This window comes from Ursus americanus, chromosome 2 (genome assembly GCF_024610735.1).
Source record: "Ursus americanus isolate L20-20 chromosome 2, mUrsAme1.1.p, whole genome shotgun sequence".
NCBI classification, from domain to species: domain Eukaryota; kingdom Metazoa; phylum Chordata; class Mammalia; order Carnivora; family Ursidae; genus Ursus; species Ursus americanus.
The window spans coordinates 29,002,735-29,027,697 of NC_142128.1; the positions used below are offsets into that span (position 1 = coordinate 29,002,735).

At 43.8% G+C, this 24,963-nt stretch overlaps 1 protein-coding gene across 2 annotated transcripts in view; it reads left to right on the top strand.

Annotated features, from left to right (window-relative positions):
- PARN (poly(A)-specific ribonuclease) overlaps positions 1–24,963 on the top strand; it is a 155,747-nt gene that overhangs the window by 100,588 nt on the left and 30,196 nt on the right. For both annotated transcript variants that reach the window (XM_045776083.2, XM_045776084.2), the window contains one exon: positions 12,209–12,398. In XM_045776083.2, coding sequence (XP_045632039.1) covers positions 12,209–12,398 — 190 coding nt within the window. The remainder of the gene's footprint in view (positions 1–12,208; positions 12,399–24,963) is intronic.

Genomic DNA, 24,963 nt, shown 5'->3' on the forward strand with positions numbered 1-24,963 from the left:
GCATTGCAGGGCTGGAAAGTGGAGGGGACGAAAGGCAGAGCTCGGGAGAGGGTTCTGGGTCACAGGATAGCATCATGGTGCCATCTTGACAATGCCGAGCGGGGCCAGACTGGTGGCGTGCGGGGGAACAGTTAGAGGGAAGCAGAGCAGTCAGAGTTTACATGGAATTGCTGTGACACCCTTACCAGGTTGGGAGAGGCTGCTTTTGGTGGTGGACACCCTCCCTCCCAGGGGGGATGATTCACCTTGCAGGTGAGATAGCTCAGTGGTGCCTGGCTGATAAGGGTCTGTCATTCTTCTCTCTCCAGGTCCCCTCCTTCCCTCCTGGTTTCACTTGGTTAATGAATAAGCTGAGTCATGAGGTGTAAGTAAATTCCTTTATCAAATGAAAGCCACATCAAAACATCCAGCAGAGACATTTAATGAAAGTGTAAAGATTGCAGCACGGCATCACCCGTATCTGGTTGGCTTATAAACAAACAGACTTTAAGCTTTTCACTGTTCAAACATCTACATCGGAAAATGTAGCTGTTCTGTCAGGCTTTTTGCAACGGTGGCAATGGGAAGTCGAGAAAAGCTGGGACACTGATGCTTTTATCACAATAGCACTAATATTGTGGCGGATTTAATGCTGCATAAACAGCTCAACGAGCCGCCAGAAGTATTGTCTTGGTGCACATGGTGAACATTTTTATTGGGTGCATATCTGTATCTGGCATCCCGAGTGTCATTGGTGAGAACTAGTCCGGATTAAAGAACCCACTTCACTCGGACTGTGGACCCAGCCGCTCCCCCCAGCCAGCAGTTCAGTTACACGGAGGCTCTGGTTGGTGAATAGGTTATGTCCTAAAGGTTCTTTTGTTGATTAACCTTTTAGAACACAAAGCGCATTGTGGCGCAGGAATGCCATGTTGAATGGTGGGTGTCAGCGAGCCGTGGTGTGTTTCAGACTTTGGGTTAGGGCCCATTAGTGGGTCAGGCACTCAAGGCTGGTGGACACTAGCATAAAAAAAAGAAGGTAGAAGGAAACAGAACAGAAGACATCAGAGTGGGTTGTGTGTAGTAAAGGTGGATGTTGTTTGGTGATGCTCTTGCAGCTTAAAACCTGTCGCACATGGTGCGCTGCCATCGGAGCCTGAAAGGCTGTCCCGCAGGGGCGTTGTGGCCGCGGTGGCACACATCTGGCCATTCCCACTGTCTAGCACTGTGACGTCAGGCCAGGCACTTGTCTGGGGCTCCGTTTTGTCATATTCACAATGGGGCTGTTTTGTGGAGATGGGATTAGTTAGAGCTGAGAGAGCATGAAAATGTTAAGATGCTACAGAATATAGGGTAGCATATTAGGGTGAGAGCTAATACTGCACTTCAGGCACCGTAACCGTGCTATAAACCACGAGTATTTTTCACACGTGCTCCTTTGTGATCTGTCTGGGCAGACCGTAAAGGTACTATCGTATAATAGCATAACTGAGGCACGGACTGTTTGGTCTCCCTACCGTAAAATTTATTCAGTGTTCTTGACGTTTAGGATCTGCCACTTCAGATCTGGTGGGGTTTTTTTGTTTTTTGTTTTTTGTTTTTTTGTAGAATCTGGGAGATGTTTGATTTTACTTTAAATTATTCCCGTGTAGTTGAGACATCCATCTTGATTTTCTCCCTGAAAGTACGAAGAATGGTGTAAATTCCTTAGGTCTGTTGGGTTCACAGGGGACTAGTAAGTATGGGATTGCTTCCCAATTCTTATGTTCGGTTGTGCGTTTTATCTTAAATAAAAGAAGGAGGGCATTCCCTCTCTTTCTTTCTCTCTCCTTCCCTCCCCTCTTCAAGGTAACTCGCACTTCTAAACTTTGTTGGAAGTCTATCTGCTTCTCCTTGACTCCAGCCTAAAATTCCTTCACTTCTGTACATCACAACACCATCTTTTAAGGAGCTTTGTCAGCCCTTGAGACCTTCTTTTGTGTGTTTGTTTGGCTTAGGTTTAGAGCAGCTGCTTTGTTGATGGCCTTGCCGGGTAGGTTAAAATAGTCAGAAGCATGGCATCAAAGTCACGGAGGCCTGTAAAAATAGAATTTACTGCCCAACTTGTGGGGTTGTTTTGAGGAGAAGCAGCGCTCATGGGAGCACTGCACAGAAGGCCGCTCTCTCTGGCTGGGTCCTCATCAGGAACTGGCTCCATGGCCTGTTCTCCCCCTCTTCTCCCAGTCTCCAACCCTGGGGCTCTCAGGAAGACCCAGTCCCTCTGCCCAGGACACGGCCAACTTCCAGGGGCAGCGTCCTACCCCCAGATTCATAAAGCTCTGCACCGACAGCCCTCTGCTCTCAGAAGTGGATCCTACCCACGTGCTCCGGGCCCCCGTCTCCTCTCCGGGGCCTCGCACTGCCCCTTACCCTGTGCCCACCCACTGACTTTTTCCCAACAGTGTGGAAACCTGCTGAATCCCTCCCATCTTTTCCAAAAACTCCCAAGATCCCAGTTTGCCTTTGCTCCTGGTTGTCTATCCTTCTGCAAAGTCAGATGCTCTGCATGCGTCACCCATGCCGTGTCCCCTCTCACTGTCATCTAGCGGTGGTGTCACACCACTGACCTACTCTCGCTAAGGTCCCTGTGACTTCTGTGCCATAAAGCCACCAGGCTCTCCCCTCCTCTTGCCTGTCACTCAGTATATCGGCCCGTTCCTTCCCCTTGAATTCCACAGCACCATACTTTCTAGGTTAGTCCCCCACTTCCTCAGCCTGTGGCTTCCCAGGCGCCTCAGGCCTGCTCTTCCCTATGTGTATGATGATTAAATGTTGGCGTTCCTTGGACTTCTGTTAGGACTTCTTCTCTTACTCTGGCCTGTTCTTCCCCCTTCAGGGACAGTGGTCTTTCCCCTTCAGGGACAGTGGTCTTTCCCCTTCAGGGACAGTGGTCTTCCAGGAAAACATGTCAGATCATGTCCTCCCCCTGACTCAACACCCAGCGGTGGCTCCCACTGCATGCTGCGTGGCCACAGGCCTTCTGTGCTGTGCCCTTGGCTCTAGCTTCACGATAGGCTCCTCCACCCCCTTTTCAGTCTCCGCCATGTTGGTCCTACTTCCTTGGTCAAGGCTGTGCTTCCTCACTCAGAGATTGGTCACTTCATGTTCCTTATACCCGGAACACAGTCCCCACCCCCAGTACTCTCCCAGCCTTCACGTCTCAGGAAAGAGCCCATGTCTTTTCCTTAGGGAACGGGTCCCTGCATCCTGGGCTTGACCAGCTCCCCATGGAGCCCCCGGAGCGCCTCTCCTTTTCCAACCTCAGCACACGTGTAGCGCTCTGTATGCTGTCCCTCTCCCGGCGAACACAGGGCCTGTGTCTCTGACCCACCCTCCCAGCCCCAGTTGCCAAGGCTTAGAAGATGGTGTGTTTGTTCCTCAGTGAATGGATAGATGAATGAATGAACAGATGAGAATTTAATACATCAGTGTCTGTATTCATAAACGAATGGATGGACGAATAAGCGACCAAGTGAGATCTAAGTACCTTTGTTTGTAAAGCAGTTAGCATAGTTCTTACATACAGTAAGTACTCAGTAAATGATAGTTTTATTTACTTCTCATCGGCTTTTCAGCCAGGAACTATGAAAAGGGAACAAACGCATGGCCAGGCTGGTTAATGGAAGCAGTGTTCTTTAGTGACGTCACTCATTCGACACTCAGGCGGTTGACATAGGCCTGGGGGGGCGGGGGGGTGTCTTAGAACCTCACTAGCAGCCTCTCCCTCACAGTCCACCTTTTGCTAGTTGGGATTTGTCCTTCCCTCTCCTTCCCTCCTGCCCCTTCTCATGTTAAAAGCAGCATGCCTAGGTTCTGGCCTACCTGGTGCTCGCTACCAGTCTGTTCCCTTCCTATTTCTCGTCTAGACCGTGGGCCTCCTTGGGGCAGAGAGTGTCCCGTTTCTTCTGCCATACCCCAGTGCCCTGCACATTGCTGAGCCCCAGTGTTTGTTGAATGAATGATTGAGAGGAACGTCTGTAAGGTGACTATGGTGTTGTCAGCGGAGTTCGTGAAAACGATTTGACTTAACTTTGGCCTCAGTACAATTTTGAAAAATGATACATAAAGACTTCTTGATTTTATATTTCTCGAGTACGGTTGACTTACTGGTCCCTGAATTTTCCATTTTTTCTCCGTGCTTTTGCGTGGAAAGGTTTTGTTAGATTGCATCCACATTCTACATGACAGCAGTATTCCATGAGTTTTTGCAGACTCAGGTTATATGAGCCACCCCCCCACCCCCGCCCCAGCTTCGGGCTCACCAAGGTGAGGTGAGTTCTAGCTCGCTGATTCTGTGTCAACTGCAGAACGCCTTTTCTTGGCCCAGGCACAGTTCTTTTTGTCTGAGCTATAGGTTTTGTGATCTGACAGCAGTAGCCTCATTAATTAGGCACCTACTGTGTGCTGGGCCTTGTGCTAAAAGCTTTGCATGCACGCACTCCACTTCTCCTAGCAGCCTTATTAAGCAAGTAGATAAGCCCATTTTATGGATAAAGAAATGAAGCCACGGAGAGAAGTGAGTTAAGATTTGGGCAGGATTTGAACCCAGGCCTCTGTGGCCTCGGAACCTGTGGCTTTCCCACTTGACTTTGTTGCCTCTCTTTCTTGACGTAGGTTAAGTAAACATTGTCATATACACATGTTAGCCTTTATCCACTTTGTAGAGAGAGTTTCCCTTGCCACGTCTTTGGTCTTCATCAGAGAACTGGGAGGTGAAATGAGGGTGGGAGCAACAGGAGGAACGAGTGGCCATCTGTCTTTTATTGTGGAGGTGATGTGGAGGGAACACGTTGGCTGGGTGTGGCCTGCAGGTGATGGAACCAGGGTCACACGCGCTTCCTCCTCTCAGTCTTGTCAACATGTGGGGCTGCCACCACTGCCCTCCCAGCTGTGAGGCATCTCTATGGTATGGCCCCTGGGCCAGCTTCCCTTACTGAGTACCTCCTGTGTGTCAGGCGCTCTGGGGGAGCCCTTGGGGAGGCAGAGATGATGGGGTCACATGCCTTCTGCCTCTTCCTTTGTTCTTTCTGTCTGTCCATCCTCTTCATGGGCCGGGAGTGCGTTCGGGTGTCCTTGTTTTCATTCTTTCAGCCTCAGTGCTTTTAAAAAATAATTAGCCTCGGGCACCTGGCTGACTCAGTCAGTGAGCGTGAGACTCTTGACCTTGGGGTTGTGGGTTCAAGCCCCACATTGGGTGTAGAGCTTATTTGATTAAAAAAAAATCTTTAAAAAATTACCCTCTGTTGGAGCAGTGCCCATTGCATGAAAGGAAGAACAGGGGGCCAGGGTCCTGAGTCCTCACCGGGTGACTGAGGCAAGCTGGCCAACTTCCCGAGGCTCCATCGTCAGGGGTGCTCGTGCCTCTCTTTCCCAGAGTCACGGTGAGGCTTAGGCGTGGCGACATGTACCGATTGTCCCTGACCCAGGGAGCCTGTCTTTAGAGTCAACGCCAGCTCCTCACTTGCAGTCCAGGGCTCTCGTGCACCAGATCAGGCTTCAACACAGACTTCTTAAGAATTTCTGAATTTTCTCTGTCGGGTAGACACAGGTTGCCAATAGATAGAAAAGCTGTGCTTCTGCACCCCCCTTTCCTGCCATAATCTTAGATTAACCTCCTGCAAAGAACCGAGGTAGGACCCTGGCGCTACGAATGTGGCTAGGACATGGGCCCTGCCCTCGATGAGCGCTGGGCCAGGGTAAATGCGGGGGGCAAGGCGGCATTGAGGCGGGCTCCAGGCTGAGCCGGGCTGCTTCTGAGGGCCTGGATGTCACCCTTGAGGGCTGGTGCTTTCTCAGCAAGCCTCAAGAAAGGACCGGCTCAGGAGGAAGGGGGGACGGTGGAGGGTAAAGCAGAGGGCGCTGCTTTTGGGCTGGCCGGCTGGCCCTGAGCTGTTCGGACACACAGGATGGCAGCCGTATCACAGCGGGCTTCTGTCGGACTCCCCATTCCCGCACACGCCTTAGGCTCTGCCTGCTGTCTCCGATTGATTGCGGGGGCATGCAGTCACAACCACGGAAAAATGTTCATAGTGACCGACAGGGTTGAGTGTGTTTTGTTTTGTTTTGAACGCCTTTCTTTAAAGATTTTAAAGTTTGCTTTCACTAGAATCCTAGGTAAAAGCCGCCATTCTCTATGTGGTAGAAATGAAGAAGTGGTCAATCTTTTATCAACCCAACCTGATCAAAATAACACAGAACATGACAAAACTCACATTCAGTATGTTCATATTTAAATAAACAAGCAAACACAAAACAGCATTCGGCGTCCTCCTGGTGTGGGGTGAAAACCCACAGTGACAGGACTGTTGGTGCAGGGCCCTGAGCTGTGGCTGTGGGAGGAGGAAGGAGAGGCATCTTCGAGAGGGTCTGAAGGAGGCAGGATTGAGTGTGAAAGCACCTGCTGACGCACAGGGAGCGGGGCTGTGTCATCAGAGCTGGCAGAGGCCACTCTCGACCCACGGCCCTTCTGCCGGTGGGTGAACATATCAGGTTATTGCATGGAGATTCCTTCTGCTGGGTATACAGAACTGTTGTGGAGAGACGGACAGACTGATTCTCTCGAAGACAGATGTATATGCCTGCGTCATCTCAGAATGACACCATCTGGGACCCTTCCAGTGCACGTGGTGTCATGAAGAGAATGTAGGCTTTGCTTTGGATCCTGGCCCAAACACTCGTCACCTTTGGGACCTGGACTAGTCCCTTCTTCTGAGCCTCATTGTCTTTACCTGTACAGTCAGGATACCGCTTAAGGATTCCCCATGGCTGGCAGTGTAAGTATCCAGTAAGTGCTTCACCTTCCTGTAGCAATGGGACTACTACGAATGTTGGCATCAGACACTGAGACTTCGTGTAGGCTGCGGGTAGCCTTTGGAGACAGCGCATGCAGGACCGAGGGTGCGTCCCTGCCCCAGCAGCCACCACTCCCCACTGATCTCAGCCTGCAGATGGCCCGAGGAAGGTCCGAGATGCAGTGCTCGCTCGCTCACACCACACACACCATTCAGGGGCAACGCTGTGTCACTGGGGACGTTAAACCTGGAGAGACTCTTACCTCGTCTCCAGGTAAAGGAGACCTTCCAACTTAGACTGTCTGTACCGGAAATGGCCCTAAGTACTCGGACAGGATAAACAACAGAAAACTTAAAGAATTTGTTTGTTTAAGATGTAATGAACATCTGTGAAACCACCACTGAGCCAAAGAACTGAACTACTGCTAATAAATTACATCTATCTGTTGCTCCTCCTTCTCCCATTGTCCTGATCACCTGCCAGGGGTGCCTGCTCTCCTGAAAGTTGTGTCAATCATTTTGCTTTTTTGTTCTGTCTTTCTCTCTCTCTCTCTCTCACACACACACAACTCCCTGGATATAATGGATCTCTTGTTTGTTTATTTTTGTTTTAGAACATAATAAAAAGAGTGTCAGACTACAAGTAGACTTCCGGGACTTGTATCTCTCATTCACCATTATATTCTTAAGATCCATCCATTTTATTTTATGTCACTGTAGTTCATGTACGTTTACTGTGAGACGATATTCCATGGTGGGAATATAACACGGTTTTTCCATTCACCTGCTGGTAGAGATCTGGCTTGCTTCTTTCCTTCTTTCTCTCGGATAGTGTAAACATTGTGTTCTCTAAAAAAAGTTCTTGTATTTCCTTCATAATACTCATGTATCAATATATGTCTAAGAGTGGAACTGCTGGGTCAGAGGATGTGTGTCAGATCAATGTTAAGTGAGAATGCCAGTGGTTTTCCACAGTGGTTGTACCAATAGAAGTCTCGTTGCCCCACATCTTCCCAGCCATTGCTCTTAGCGGTCTTTTAAATTTTTTGCCAGCAAAACACACAGAATGATACTGTTCTCCTAATTTGTCTTTGCCTGAGCTCGAGCAGCTCTTTATATAATTATTGGCATTGTATGCTTCCTTTGCTATGAAATGACTGTGCATACTTTTCACGTCTTTGCCCATTTTTTTTGTGGCGGGTTTTCTTCTTGTTTTGTAGGCGTTTTTATGGATTCTGGTGCTAATCCTTCACCAGTTCCATGCATTACAAATATCTTCTTCCAGTTTGTGGACTGTCTTCACTCTCTGAAGTGTCTGCTGATGGACAGAAATTTTAATTTAATGGAGTCATACTCATTGACCTTTTCTGAATTCTTAACACGTTTTGTATCTTCATAAATTCTTTCTTCCTTCAAGCTCAGAGAGATATTCACTTATATTTTCTTTTCAAGTTTTCAAAGTTTGCTTTTGACATTTCAGTTCTTCATCCATCTGGAGTTGATTTTTCAGCATGGTGTGACTAAGAGTCCAATTTCAATTTTTTCCTATGGATAAACAATTTTTCCAACTTTTCCTTTTCCACATTCTCTGTCATGCTGTCTCTGTCAAAAATCAAAGTTTCACAGATGCGTAACTCTGTTTCTAGGCTCTTCTATATTGCTGGTCAGTTTGCTGATCTCTGTACCATTGCCGCACCATCTTAGTTACTCTGGGTTTGCAGTAAGCTTTTATAGCTACCAGGCACGTCCCCCTTCCTTACTCTTCTTCAGGAAGGTCTGGGCCATTGTTGGCCCATTCGTTCTTCTGTTTAACTTTTGGAATTAACCTTTCCAGTTCCACAGAATAATTGGAGTATAATTTCTGTACAGTAAAGCTACCCTCTTTGTTGTACAGCTCTGTTTCAGCAAATGCATACAGTCATGTAACCACCACCACAGTGAAGATATGGGATGGTTCCGTCACCCGCATAATTCCCTCACCCCCTTTACAGTTGATCTTCTCCCCCAGTCCCTGACTAACCCTGCTCTGTTTTCTACTGAGATTTTTTTAATTTTATTTTTAATTTTTTCAGTGTCTTATTAAAATGTAGAAGTTCTTTTTATTGGAGTTGCAGTAAAATCTATAGATGAATTTAGGAAGGAATCTATATCTTAAGTCATCTCGTCCGTAATCCCAATGTATCTCTGTCAGCTTAGTTGGAGAGACTTTGCCTGACAGTAATGGAAAGTTCTTAACTTTTAGGAAGAAAAATCTAAAACATTTTAAGTAATTCTTTAAGGGGTACCTAGTAAGGGGTACATTTTAGAAGATAATTGTCAGTCTAGATAAACACATAAATACATAAAAACTAAATATGGTGGACACGTGGCAGTATTATTAAAAAAAAGAAAAAAAGTTATGTCTTAGTTCCAAACCGGCTTTGTGGCTTACCTACAAGACTTTCGGCAAGCAGCCTAGCTTCCCTGATCTCAGTCTCTATATCTGTGCGGTGAATAGAGCATCCCCTCCTCACGGGGCCCTTGTGGAGGTGAAATGCTGTAATGGGTGCAGAGTGTCAGGAGATGAGCAGACCTGGTGTGGGGCCACTGTGAGCAGGTGAGCCCACGTGAGGGGAGCTGCGCTTGCTCACCTACCAGGAAGCCGGGAGGGCTGTCGGCATGTGCGTTTCCCCAGAGGCTCTAACCAAGTGGCACGACCGAAAGATGGCCTTGAATCATTTCCCTGACAAATTTGGAAAAGGTTAGTGTTACCAGGCAGCCTGCTACATGCTGTTTCTGACAGGCGAGCTGAAATCACTGGAGGACACAGCTGACAGCCAATTCATTTTGCTGATTCATCCATTCGAGGGGGGATGGCTTAGAGCCAGAGCTTGGCTTCCAGATTAAAGGCCGAGCTCCAGAGCTGCTGGGACGTGAAGGAATGCTGGTAAATGACTACCATGTGAAGGCCAGCGGTGAAAAGTGGGTTGTTATTTGTTTCCCCTTTTAAGTGATCCTAATTCCACATGTGCTGGGATAAATTCCCCACCGTGGTTAGGGAGTTGTTTGTAACGTTTGTCTGTGGGGCTGTGAGCTCAATTATTGGAAACAACCGGATACTGTTAAATAGATCATCTTGGCTCCTTTATGACCCTATCATCACCTTTGCTTTCATGGGGAATATTGACTCAGGCCTTCTCTTTTACTTGGGAGTCCAAGTGAAACTCGAGAGAGGGATTATTGCAGATGTCATCCCTTTGGGGCCTGCCAACAGAATAAACCTGCTGGAATAAAGAATGGCTCTCAAACAGGAAAATCCAGGAGATGCTCTTTTGCCAACAGTCAGGACCAAATAGTAATGGTAGAATCTGTGGGTTCGCATTATGGATCTCACTGATAGTTTAACCCGCATTAGTAAGAAAGTGATATGCTCATAGGGAAATCACCCCTACATGAAGTTTGCGGGTGACGGGATAAGCTTAAGAGGCTGGAAATCTTGTCTTGTTTTACCGAATATCTAACATGGTCCCTGGGACAGTGAGCAGTTGCCGGGCAGAAGCACGGGTGGTTGGTGTTTGTGGGATATTTAAATGGTCGGCTGGTTAAATGAGTGGAGAAGGTCAGAAATGTGGACTGTTGAAAGCAAGAGAAGTAGCTGTCCCAGGAAGTAAGATTTTTGAGAAAAGACCCAGGTTCTGTGGTTCTGTGCTAAGGAGTGACTTTGGTCAGTCACACATCTCCCGAACTGGATGCTTTTTTCTGTTTGTCTCCCTGGGAGTGAGTCAGAGCACGCTGCTTTGAGCTCACATTTCAGTAACTCATGTTCCTTCCTTGGGAGACTTTGTGTAATAGGGAAGTTCTGTAATATTCTGGGGTTCTCCCACCGCCCCCTTTTTTCTCTTTAACTCTAGAGTGGATATTTGAAAAGTTACGCAAACTTCTTAGTGAAAATTTGTGTTTTTTAAAGAGTATTGGGGTATTTTTTTCTTGTTTCGTGGTGGTGGTTGTTATGTATTGCTCCTTAGATGGCTACACATTTAGGGCATGACATTCTGTAAACCACGGTGGTGCTTAGAAGTTTGAGGCAAATCTGGTCCACTTGGAGCGAAGATGAAAAATGTCAGGTGTTGGGTATGTGGAGCTTCTCCTCTCATAGGATTGTCTTGCCCTCTGACTTAAGGTCCCTGATGTACTCGAGTCTGTTGTCTGGCACTGATGTGCTGAGGGACCGCGCACTTGTCACCACTTGTATTCTGCCGTGCATTCATTCACACGCTATCTAGTGAGAATGACTCCATACCAAGAACATTGCTAGGAGTGGGTACACGGACTCTGTGTTTTAGACATCATGGTGCTTTTGCAGCTGCCCAGGTAGCAAGTCTGCTCCTAAGGCCCCCAGCCAGCACGGCCAGCCTCTCACTGTCTCGCTGCCAGTGGGTAGTAACTGGTGGTAGTGATGGCGGGCTGGGAGAGTATATGCTCCAACTGTGGGAGCCCGAACCAGCGAATGGCTGCCCCCTGCCCACAGGTCTCCCGTGGATCCTCACTCCCACGCTCCCAGTGCATTCTGTCCACCGGCCTCCGAGAAGCAGGCAGCAAAGACTATCAGGAAACTGACCTGGCCTTAGTGAAATGTTAGCACCAGGGTGGGAATAAGCTCCAGCTTTCAAGTGCCCCTGCCAGCCAGAGGCACATTACAGAGAATTAGCAGTCTTTAAAAACGGAAGGAGAAGAGGCGTGTCTCAAGTATGGTGGGGATCTCTTGAATTTGCGGAGTTCAAAGTGAGGTGCAGAGTGACAAGAAGGGCCCTGGCCTTAGGGTCGGAGCGGCCTGGCTTTGCACCCCCGCACTGCTGCTGACCCACAGTGTGGCCCATGGCAGCCACCCCTCGGCACTTCCTCCCTTGCAGAGGGAGGAACTGTGCGATGACTGGGCAAAACCCCGGGCACAGACATGGGGTAGACCTTCAGTTTCAGACCCAGTGGTCAGCTCTGCTGTCAATATTGCTTTCATTTTCATTTTTAACAAGTAAGGGTTTACAGTTTTCCCTTAGTGGGGCTTTTTTTTTTTTCCATTTTCTTACACTGAAAATGAGTAATTTTCAGGCAGTAATGTTACCTGCAAATACCTTTCAATTACCACCATTATGGTTCTTTATAGTTTACAGAGCACTCTCAGGCCATCAGGAAGATTGGGGTACAGTGACTCTTTTCTCCAGATGAGAACACTGAGATTTGGAGAGCCCATGGGACATTCCCAACCATACCCGCCCCCCCGCTGCCTTCTCGATGGCAGAGCTGGGGTCAGAACTCAGACCCGCATCTCTGGTTTCTTTGATGACCTCAGGCCACCTTGCAAAAGTGACATCTCTAGGGCTAGGCCAGACTTTTTTTATACAGATTTTTTCTTTTCCTTGTAGCTGTCAATACCAGCAAATATGCAGAAAGCTATCGGATCCAGACCTATGCCGACTACGTGGGGAAAAAACATGAGGAGAAGCAGAGCAAGAGAAAGTGGACAGAAGACACTTGGCAGGAGGTCGAGAGAAAGCGGTTGAACACTCAGTGCATATCCTATGCTCTGCAGAACCACTACTACCACACCAATAGGTAAGAGTTCTCGACTGCTGAATAAAAGGGCAGAGTTGTTGGAGCAATAGCTTTTCTTCCTGCTTCTCACAGGATTTTAAGTCCTAAATCTGACTTTTGAGAGTTTTTTTTTAAGTAACTTTCCACATAATATCAGAAGTGACTGCTACCCGAGTTCCTTCTGTGCCGTGTAGACCCGCAGCTCTTGTGGTTAACAAACTCGCAGAACCCCCTTGAGGGACACAGGATACCTGTCATTCCCATTTCGGGGGTGTGGAAGCAGAGGCTCTGCGATCCAACCACCAGTTCAGTGAAGGAACCAGGCTCAGAGCTGAACTCATCTGGGTCCAGTTGACACTCTCCTCCTCCCTGCAGTCCACCGTGATGCCCCTGTCTGGGCTTCCGACCTCATTTCGGATCCCTGGGAGACACTGAACCACATGCCTGCTGTAGGAAGAGAACTTGACATACTTCCCCTCATTATCCATAATCCCTCCTTCGGAAGATACATACTGGTCACGTGTTGTATCTTTGTGAAATGACAAAATGTGGGTATAGAAAATGGGGGAAAAGTTCATTACAGAAAATGATAAAGATTAGAAAAGTGTGAACTGACAGAAGAAAAGATTAGCCATAATCCCATCACCCAGAAGCTATCACTGTTAATATTTTGGATTACCCTCTATGCTTTTTAAATGGCTTTTTAGAGATTTAAAAAATTTGAGATATAGGGGAGCCTGTGTGGCTCAGTCAGTTAAGCTTCTGACTCTTGATCTCAGCTCAGGTCTTGATCTTAGGGTTGTGGGTTTGGGCCCCTCATAGGGCTCCATGCTGGGTTTGAAGCCTACTTAAAAATAATTGAGACATAATTAATATACAATAAAAGGAACAGATCTGAAATGTGAGTTCAGAGTTTTAAGAGTTATATACAGCAGTGTATCCACCACCCAAAGCAAGGCATAGAACACTTCTGTCTTCTCACAAAATTTCCTAGTGTCCCTTTCCAAGCAACCCCAAGCCTCTCTGCCTTAAACATCCATTTCTCATATCTGTGACTATGCATTAATTTTGATTATTCTTGGAATTTATAAAAAATGGAGTCATATTGGGAATCATATTGTATTGTGTTTGGCTTCTTTCACTTAACTTTTTTTTAAGTTTTTATTTATTTTAGAGAGTGCACCTGAGTGGGGGGAGGAGCAGAGGGAGAGGGAGGGGAAAAGAATCTCAAGCAGACTCCATGCTGAGCGTGGAGCCAGACATGGGGCTTGATCTCACCACCCTGAGATCATGACCTGAGCCAAAACCAAGAGCCACCCAGGCGCCCCTCACTTAACATGTTTTTGAAATTCCCCCTTGATTTTGTGTGTATCAGGAGTTGGTCATTATTTCATTGTCCGGTAGTATTCCACTCTACGAATATACAGCATTTACCTCTTCTGCTCTTGGTGGACGTTTGGGTTGTCTCCGGTTTGAGACTATTCTATGTCAGGTTGCTATGAACATTTCTATAAAAAAGTTCTTGTGGCTGTATGTTTGCATTCCTCTTGAGTCAGTACCTAGGAGTAGCATCGTTGGTTCTCAGGGTGTGTGTGTGTTAAGCTTTATGAGAAGAACCGAACGGTTCTCCAAACTGCATGTACCGTTTTATACCGTAGCACCAGTATTGTGGGACTGTACAGCTGCACTACACCCTTGCCAACGTGTAGTGCTGTCGGTCTCGTTTATTTCAGCCTTTCTAGAGGGTACGAGATGGATGTTGCATGGCGGTCTGATTTTGCATTTCTCTGGTGACTAATGATGTTGACCACCTTTCTGTGTGCTGGTTGGCCATTCAGATATCTTCGTTTTGAGGTAGATATGTAAGCCTCTTGCCTAGTTTCTGATTCAGTTTTTGTCTTTTTACTCTTGATCGGTGGGACTTCTTCTATGTATTCTGGAGACACATCCTTTGTCAGAGAGATGTATGTGCTGCAAGTGTGTTTTTCAAGTCTGGTTGCATATTCATCTTGTTAGTGATTTTGATGAGCAGATATTTTTAATTTTGTTGGAGTCATGTCTATGATTTTTTTTCTTTTATGGTTAAATCTTTGCCTACTCTAAGGTTGCACTGCTTTTCTTCCAGAAGATTTATAGTTTTAGTTTTTCCATTTAAATCATGACCCATTTCAAATGAATTTTGTACATGGAATGAGATAGGAGTCACGATTTAGGTGTTGTTTTTTTTTAATATGAATATCCACTTGTTCTAGCAACGTTTGTTAAAAAGACTTCTCTTTCCTCATTGGATTGACTTGGCATTTCTGTCAAAAATAAATTGACCATGTATGTTTAGGTCTATTTCTAGACTGTTCTGTTCCAATCATTTTTATGCCTGTTCTTGTGCCAGTACCACACTTTCTTATTTCTGTGGCTTTATCGTAAGTCTTAAAATCAGGTAGCATAAACCCTCCAACGTTGTTATTCTTTGTCAGATTGTTTTGGCTGTTCTAGATCCTTTGTATTCCACACAAATTTTACAGTCCTCTTACCTCTTTCTTCATTCAGCCTGTTTTGTAGCTTTTACTGTAGAAGTCTTAGAAGTCTAATGTTAATTTTCTTCTTAACTATTTTATATTAATGATGCTATTGTAAATGGAACTGTTTCTTAAATCGCATCTTCAATCGTTTGCTGCTTCTATATAGACATATTAATTGTTGTCTATTGACTTTGTGTTCTACAACCTTTTAAAATTGACTTATTCTGAGAGATTTAAAAAAAATATATTCCACAGGGTTTTTTAGGCACCCAATCCTGTTGGCATGCTATTAACAACAGTTTTATTTCTTTTCCAGTCTTTATGTCTTTTCTTTTTCTTGCCTGATTGCACTGACTAGCACCTCTGGTATATTGTCAAATAGAAGTGGAAGGGTGGATATGCTTGTCTTGTTTCCAGTACTAGAGAGGGGAAGTCCAGTGTTTCCCCAGGAAGCCTGGCTCTTAGATTGTCCGCTTAGTCCTTTCTTGGGTTTAGGAAGTTCCCTTCCATTTCCAATTTGCTGAAAGTTTGAATAGATGTTGAATATTTTCATACGTTCTTTCTCTATCTTTTAAAGTTGTTGTATGGTTTTGTCCTTTATTTTTTAGTATTTTGAATGACATCAGTTGGTTTTTGAATGCTTAATCAGATTTGTATTCCTGAGAGAAATCTTAGTTGGTCCTGATGTATTATTATCCTTCTTATATGCTGCTGGACTTGATGTGTTAGTGTTTCTTTAAGTATTTTTATATCTTTGTTCATGAGAAATACTGGATTGGAATTTTTTCTTTTTTTAAATCTTTGTCAAGTTTTGGTTATCAGGTTTATGCTGACCTCATAAAAATAGTTAAGAAGTTCCTCTTTTGTTACTTTCCAACAGTGTGTATTAGGGTGGTTTTGGTTTTGGTTTTGTTTTTTAAAGTTTTGGTAGAGTTTATCAGTGAAGACATTTGGGCTTAAAGTTTTTTTGTGGAATGCTTTTGATTATGGACTTAATTTCTGTAATAGATACAGGATTGTGTAGATTTTCTGTTTCTTCTTGGATCACTTCTAGTAATTCATGTTTTTCAAGGAATATTTCATTTCATTTAAATTGTCACATTTGTTAGCATAAAATTATTAGCTCAAAATGTTCCCTTATAATTTTTATATCTGTAGGATCTATAATTATGTCCCTTTAGGGGCTCCCGGGTGGCGCAGTTGTTAAGCGTCTGCCTTCGGCTCAGGGCGTGATCCCGGCGTTCTGGGATCAAGTCCCAGATCAGGCTCCTCCGCTGGGAGCCTGCTTCTTCCTCTCCCACTCCTCCTGCTTGTGTTCCCTCTCTCGCTGGCTGTCTCTCTCTCTCTGTCAAATAAATGAATAAAAATCTTAAAAAAAAAAAAAAAAGAACTCTGTAATTATGTCCCTTTACAAATTCCTGATATTGGTAATACGTGTTTACTCACTCTTTTCCTTGCTAGATGTTTATGAATTAATTCTTTCAAAGAACCAACTTTTTATTGGTTTTTCTGTCTTCCTTTTTTTCATTTATTTATATCTTTGTTCTTATTATTTCTTGTTTTGTATTTTAATGTTATTCTTTGCTAGCTTCTTAACATGGGAGCTTATTAACCAACTGATTTTTATATATTTCTTCTGTTCTAATAAAAGCATTTAAAGCTGTAAATTTTCCTTTAGACTGCTTAGCCACATCCCTCAGATTTTGATAGGTTGTCTTTTTACAATTGTCTTTTAGAAGGTATTTTCTAATTTTTCTTGTGCTTTCTTCTTTGACCCAGAAGTTATTTAGAACTTCTTTGGTAATTATTGACAGTGGTTTTATGGCCCGGCATATGGTCTGTTTGGTGAACATTCCACATGCACTCGAATGGGTGTAACATTTCATTGTTGTCATTGCAGGTTACGTTGGTTTGTGGTGCTCAAGTCTATATCCTTACTGATTTTTTTGGGAGTGGGAGGGGGTCTGCTTTTTCTTTCACCTGCTGAGAGAGGTGTTGAAATTTCCAGCTGTGGTTGTAAATCTGTTTTTCCATCTAATGATACCAATTTCTTGTTTCATGTATTTTGCAACTCTTTTGATAGGTATGTTTCTATTAAGGAATGCTATATGCCTTCTTAATGAATTGCCCCTTTCATCAGTATGGACAATTCCTCTTGATATCTAGTAATAATCTTTTTTGATGTTTATTTTGTCTTATAATTAATATTGGCGCTCTTGTTTCTTATCCTTGGTGTTTGCATAGTATTTTCTCGTTCAGCCTTTTACTGGTAACTTGTTTGTCTCTATAAAGTGTGTTTCTTATAAACAGCATATACTTGGGTCTTGCTATTTTATTCATCCTGCCACCCCCTTTCTTTTACATTTAATCTAATGAATGATACAGGTGGGTCTGCCTCCCATCTTGGTATTTGTTTTCTATTTGTCCTGCTTGGGTTTTGTCCCTTTTTTCTTTTCTGTTGCTTTTTGGATGAATTGTATATTACTTAGTATTTGCTGATATTTTAGCATCTGTTTATCTTCTCTGTTGACCTTTTCACTTATACCTCTTCGTGTTCTTTTTTCAGTCGTTGCTCCAGAGTAGTGGTTGACAAACTAGAGCCCATAGGCCAAATCCGGTCCATGTGTTTTTATAAAGTTTTATTGGAACACAGCCATGCTTGTTGATTTACGTATTGCCTCTGGCTGCTTTGCCTTACATTGGCAGATTTGGGTAGGTTGACAGAGACTGCGTGACCCACAAAACTCAATTTGGATACTGTCTGTCCCTTTACAGGACAATTTGCTGACCCCTGGTATAGAACAGCCCTCTGCAGTACCATAGCCACCAGCCACGTGTGGCTATTGAGTACTTCAAGTATGGCTAGTCCAGACTGAGATGTGTTGTCGATTTAAAATACACATCAGATTTTGAAGAATTGATGACATGTTGAAATGATAATATTTTGGATATATTGGGCTAAATAAAATAGTATTAAAATTAACTTCACTGGTTTCTTTTCGCCTTTTTTTTTTTATCGGGCTCTTAAAAAATTTTAAATGTCATTTGTGATTCACATATTTCTGTTGTCCAAGCACTGCTCTAGAAATGATAATGTGCCTCTTTCCTGTATCACAGTGGATCTTCAGGTGAAAAATCACACTACGTCATGGACAACCTAGGACTCTTACAATAATCTCTTTCTATTTACCTGCCTCCCATCCTTTGTGATCTTTTGTCTATTTTACTTCTCCATAAGCTGTAATCTTGATACGGTGTTGCTTTTGTTCCTTTCCTTTTCTTTTCTTTTTTGAAACGCTTAATACTTGTGAAGAAAATAAGGGGCTGAAGTATATGGTGGAAAATGGCATAAGTATAAACGCAAACATGCAGGCCTTCCTCATTGAAGGTGCAGTGCAGATTGTGGGGGCCCCTGTTGAGGGGAAGGCCGCTGCAGCTCTGAACGTCACATCACCTCTGTTAGCTCTAGCGAGTGGACTCTGAGACCCTGGGAGCGCTGTCACAGCAGCCAAGCTTCTCCCCGGGGCTGTTAGCTGTGCTCACAGAAATGGGCATTAGCTCCTTCGGGTGTTTGCATTGTTATGGTGGCACTGCTTCTTTTCTTGTCTGTGATGGAGTCAGTGTCCAGAATATTCAAGGAGCCCATAGTCAATAACTGGACAAAGCTAGCCCTTAGATTCTGGGAAACTGGACTGGACGTAAATTTGCTTGAGAAGGAGATTTGGTTGGGTGGCATGAAATCTGAATAAATACAGGTTAGCGTGGTGTTTGAAGAATCCTTCTTTACAGTGGATGCTAAAGTACTTAAAAGCTCCCTGGTAGGTATCTGGTCCCCGTAAGTAAGCACTGAAGTTTGAAACCTTCCTGAAAGACAGGTGCTATTACCATTCTCATTTTATTAAGAATGTTCTCTAATTAAAGAAAATGGTTTCCCAAAGCCACTTTGCCCTCAAAGCCATTTTGCCCCGAAGAGATTTTGGTCAGTCATGTCTACGGATTATTTACAATTTGCATTTTTCAGCTGTTGGGAAAAACCCTGTGGCCAGTCTCTTCTTTCTCATGTTTTCTGCCTGTGAGACTCCATTTCAGCCTTCTTTGACAGGGTAGCAGCTCCTGGGAATTCCTGCTTATGCAGGAAATGCTAAAGCACATATCAAAGTTATGGTTTTCAGATTCCACATGATTGTCATAGAAAGTTAGTGCTTTCTCAGAGTGACTGAATGAGCATGTCTCTTTAGAGACAAAGAAGAATTCTGATTAACCTGACTGTATTCCAGGACCCATTGCTTTGTCAGAGTGCTTACGCATTTATTTATAAATGTGGGGCAAGTGTTTTCTCTGATCCTGCTGAAAGATGCCTTGGACGCAGCAGAAGCCATAACGAGGCCAGGGGACTGACCCCAGGCAGCTCGCAGACAAGGGTTCTAGCTCAGGCTCTGCTGGTGCCTTGGAAACGACTTCATTCACTCTTCCCTTCAGTAAATACCCATCCAGAGCCCAGTATCTGCCTCTGTTTTCTCATCTTCAGTGAGGCATTTTGTTGGGAAAAAAAAATGAAGTCCCTTCTGGCTCTTAAATTCCAGATGTTTTTACACCGTACACAGGGCAGAGCATGAGGAGGAAACTGATAGAATCTCTGGAGACCCTTTGCTTCTCTCCTCAGGTAGCCAGTAGTTTCTTCTCAACCTAAGACAGAGTTTTGAAAATGCCCATGGTTGGAGAATTTTTAGATAAGGAGTACATAATAAAAATCAGATTGGGTAAGCCAGTGTCACAAGTGAACCACTGAAAGCCTTATATTACACTGAGATAATAAAGCAGCACACCACGTGAAGAAAAGATCCCTGACCGTTTCAGTGGGTACTGCCTTTTAAATTCCCACCGGCCATCTGTATACTAGAATGTCTCAGAAGCTTCTTCTCCCCATGATTTCAGTACGATTAGAAACTGCTAGCCTGTAGCAGAACATACTCGGACTCAGCCCTTTCTGTCCTCTGTGTCTTGGTCCTCTGTTTACACCTTCAATTCTTTGCTGTTTCTGTGACTTAGAGGGGGTTGCCTCTGGCTTTCAGATCCCCTCCACCCTAGCCGCTGTCTCAGAATGTCTCTGCAGCCTGAGCGCCACCCAACTCACCCTGGCTGCTTCTCACTCTCTCAGTGGTTGAGGAGTGCCTTCGGAATCTCCGTGTTGACCATCTCTTGTTTCTTTTTTCTTGCCTCTGGCTCCATGATGCCACTGCAGAAATCCTCATTCAGCTTTGTCTTTTTTTTTTAATTAAACTTTAAAAAAAAATACTGAAGTATAATTGCCAGACAGTATTATATTAATTTCGGTGTACAACACAGTGATCCAACAATTCTGTACATCACTCAGGGCTCACCACAGTAAGTGCTGTCGCCGTCTGTCACCATGCAACGCTATTCCAGTATTCTCGCCTGTATTCCCTACGCCGTACCTTACATCCCTGTGACTCATTTGTTACAGGAAGTTTGTACCTCGTAATCTCCTTCACCTATTTGGCCCATCCCTCCCCCGCCCTCACCTCTCTGGCCACCAGCAGTTCCTTCCCTTCAACTTTAAGTGCTGCTGCTTCTCCTGGGGGAAATTTCCTGTGATGTCTCTCTTACTCGCTCCTGGGTTCTCTAGCTTAGGAAGCTTAGGAACAGACTTTACTTCTGTGTCTTTATCTTAACCCCACGATGTTTCTCCAGTTTGCATATTCCCTTGGATAAAGCCTCTGCTTCCGGAAAGGACTAATGAAATGTATCTAGTACAGCCACCTCAGAATCTTTCCTGTGTTTGGGAAGAGTAAATGTTGCCAAACTCAGTGTCCATCTTGTGGGTTAAGTATATTTTAGCAGAGAAGGTGTTTCCCATGGCAGTTTTTAAACCATTAAAGTGATAAATGCACATAATCTTTAAAATTTTGCCTAACAGAAGCATATAAAATGAAGGGGGGAGAATCTTTGCTCCTCCCTCCCTGGCTCTTCTTTCAGCTACTCTGACCATTTTAAGCAAATACTTTTCTTGTCTTGTCAACTTTGACCAATATATCTGGGTCAGTTCTGTGAAAGCATATAAATTTAGCACATGCACGTTACCTTCCATCCCTCTCTGTTTCTCTTCTCACCATGATTAGTTATACTATTAACTATCTTTTTGTATCTGTACTTTTGTGCTTTCTTGAGAAGTCGATTTTTGGAGATGCCAGCAGGTATCCAGCATGTATAATCTTATGATGGTGTAAATGCAGTTCCTCTGAAGGAAAGAAGTTGCATGGTGGTGCCCACTGGGGAGAATGTGTATTCTTGTGTCATTAAAACTTTGCTACCCAACCGAGAATCTTCCAAATATCCCAGCCTTTTTTGTGTGGATTTTTTTTTTTTTTTTTTTTTTTTGAGGGATGTACCTTTCTTTTCCTTGGGTGACTTTGATTTCTTTCCTTTTTTGCATGCGTAGTGTATGGTTACTAAATGCTATAAAAATGTGTCTATTTCACCTAATTGATAGTGCTGCTGGATATAGAATTCTAGATCCAAAAATTTTACCTGTTCAGAACCTTAAATACATTTCTCTTCCCACTATCATCACTAATCCCCTTTTCTGTTTTCTGTGTCTTTGTGTCTCTCGCACCTACCCTGGAGTCTGACCCAGAGTTATATCCTCAGATGTTTGGTGAACTGATAAATGAGTAAATACTCAAGCACCAGTTTTAAGTGCAGGCTCTGGGCTAGGTCCTTCATGTTTTTGTTTTTGTTTTGTTTTGGTTTTTTTTAGAGAGAAAGCATGTGCAGGTGGGGGAGGTTGGGGGCACAGAGGGAGAGAGAGAATCTTAATCAGGCTGCACCATGAGCATGGAGCCCTGATGCAGGACTCGATCTCATGACCCTGAGATCATGACCTGAGCCGGAATCAAAGAGTTGGACGCTTAACAGACTGAGCTACCCAGGCACGCCCTGGTCCTTCATGTTTTAGCTCTTGTGATGGTCATGGCAGCATTGTCAGGGAGGTGAGGTTTGTCCACATCTCGCAGAGGCTCAGGGGGATTAAACAGTTCTTGGCAAAGACATCGGTCTGACACCAGGATTATCTGCAGAGCCCTGTTCTTTCCACTGTGCGCCCTTCCCCCGCCCAGTACATTTTCCCAGGTCTGGTATACAGCTCAGTCCTCAAGGGAAGAAGGTACTCAAACAGATTGCAGCTAGGTACATGCCCCATAGGGGACAATTGTCTTGACTGTAGTCACCACACCACCTAAGAAAACCTCTAAGAGCTTGTATCTTTTTATTTAAAAGCAATATCCTGGGAAGCAGAAGAGAGGCCCTTTTGGATTTCTGCTTAAAAGAATCCCAGAGCTTTCATTATAGAAAAATTTCAAACATATACAAAAGTAGGGAAAATAATATAACAAAGTCCTAGCTAGCTATCACAGAGTGTCACCAGTCAGTGTGTGGCCAGTCCTATTTTATTAGTACTCTTTCTCTCCTTCTCCCTTCAGAGAATTTTGAAGCAAATCACAGATGGCATATCCTTTCAACCATGGGTCTCTGTATGTATGTATCTAAAAGATGAACAGTCACTTAAAAACAAAACTACAATGCCACTAGCCAAAAAAAAAAAAAAAAAAAAAAGCAATGACTCCTTAATATCAGATAGCCAGTATTCAAATTTCCTGCTCACATATTTTTTTTAATAATTGTTTTGTTCGAGCTCTAGTTTCCAAACAATTCATATATTACATTTGGTTGATGCATCTCATATCTCTCAGTCTATGAATTCCCTCTCTGTGGATCCTCCCACAACCCCCAGTGTGCTTCAGAAACTAGGTTGTTAGCTCTGTAGAATTTCCCATATTCTGGAGCATTCTTATAAGTTTGTTCAACATGTTCCCTGACTACTATATTTGTAATTAACTGATAGTAAGATACATAAACTTAATCAGATTCAGGACTAAACTGATGGCAAGAATATTTCGTAAATGATGATGTATATTTCCTCCTGCATTACATTGGGCTTCTCCTCATCTCTTAGTTACCTGGAGATACAATTCATATAGAAGAAACAATAAATTCTTTAATCTGTCCCCTCAACACACCTTTTAAAAACCAGCTTTCAGAATAATTAATTGGTTTCACCTTCTAACAGTGAGCAATGAGATTTTGTTTTGTTTGTTTAAATCATGAGGTTTTAAAATATATATTTTTTATATATTTTGGTACATTACAGTTCTTCTTTTTGATGCTCTAATTATCTTGTTTCTGAGCAGTGGGAAGGATTTTGGGTTGACTCTTGCGTCCTCTCTGACAATCCCAGTACCTCTAATAGCCTCTTTGACTTCTGGTATTCTTTATTCCAGGCTCTTCTCTACATTTCCTGCCTTATATTTAGAGTTAGCCATTTCTCCAAAGGGCTTGTCCTTTTGATGGAAAATGGTATTTAGAAACTGTAATCTGGGTTTTCAGGGTGTTTATTGATGCTGGATTCTTTGTTATTTATAGCATTTTTTAATTAAAAGGGCTAGCAAGGAAGTCTTCCTTCTTTCCTTCCTTCCTTTTTCTTTTTAAGATTTATACTGGGGCACCTGGGTAGCTCCGTCAGTTCAGCGTCTGCCTTCAGCTTGGGTCATGATCCCGGGGTCCTGGGATCAAGTCCCATGTCAGGCTCCCTACTCAGTGAGGAATCTGCTTCTACCTCTCCCTCTGCTGCTCCCCCTGCCTGTGCTCTCTCTCCGTCAAACAAATAAAATAAATAAAATCTTAAAAAAAAAAAAAAAGATGAGTTTATATGGTATTTCCAATTCCAGTTAGACTCTAGGACTTATTTAACTTCTTTTAGTTTCTTTTTTTTCTTACACTGAAAATTTTGGTTCTTAATGATATTGAAGTAATTATTTATTTGCTTTATACTATTATGGATAATAATTTCAGAATAACTATAACAATATCTTTACAAATAATGTAATTATTGAAAATAATTTTTTTGCAGTAATTTTTTTCCCCCTAAAGTATATCTGACCAGAGAAGAACAAATTACCTGATTTTAAAGTTGCTTGAAATAATTCCTCTTTGTGTGGTTAAGCTACCAACTCAATAAACATTTAGGTTTCTTTCATTTTTAACTTCAGGGATTGCCTTTTTTCAAATCAGTTTTGCTTTGTAACTATGTAGACCATTTGTGTGCTTCCAAAGTCGGATCTCTCAAGCTTCTTTCCCTGCCTTCCCCACCTTGTTTCCTCCCTCCCTCGTGGCGACCACATTTATTAGTTTTTAGTATATCCTTCTGTTTTTACAAATTTATTAAGCAACTACATATTTATGCCCTCACCTCCTGTTAGGTAGATGGTAATGGGCCACACGTCCTTTTCTCTACCTTCTGTTTTTCATTTAGCCTGGTATCTCGGAAGCCCCTCTTACTCTGCTTCTGGTGAAATGTGATTCTTTACATTGCAGCTGGTTTTAGTGTTCTTGAACCTCCTTAATAAAATGGACTAACCTGGCTAAGTCTGGGTGTGTAATCCTAGTTTAAATGATCAGCCTCATAGTGAAATTCACAAATACTGTCTGTCATATGCGTTGTGAAAAGTTGATTCATGGCCCATGCTCTTGTGGAGGTGGATGGTTCTTCGACCCTCTCTCCCCTTCCCAGCTCTTCCTCTGTGCCGTCATTATGAAGGTGTAAAGCCCACGGACACACTGCCTGCTTTTTGGAGCAATGTGAAAAGCGAGAGAATGCTCCTGTGTTTTAAGCAGAGGCTTCATTCCAGGCACTGTGCTACTGCTTTACATCTTCTTAGAAAATCTCTCTGACAACACCACGAAACCCTTGGTGATATTCCTCAGTTATGTATGAGAAAGTTGAGCCTCAGAGAAGCTGAATAATTAAGCTAGAGCTGCACAGAATTCTTACTTACGGGTGTTTGGGATCCACAGCCCTGTGCATGAAGTTGCCTCTTCGGGACATGGCACACCTACACCTGTGAGTTGCGTGTTTGAGAGAGATGCTGTCTTGTTTTAATGAATTATGTTTTCTTAAAACAAACAAACAAACCTGCATTAAGGAAACCCTA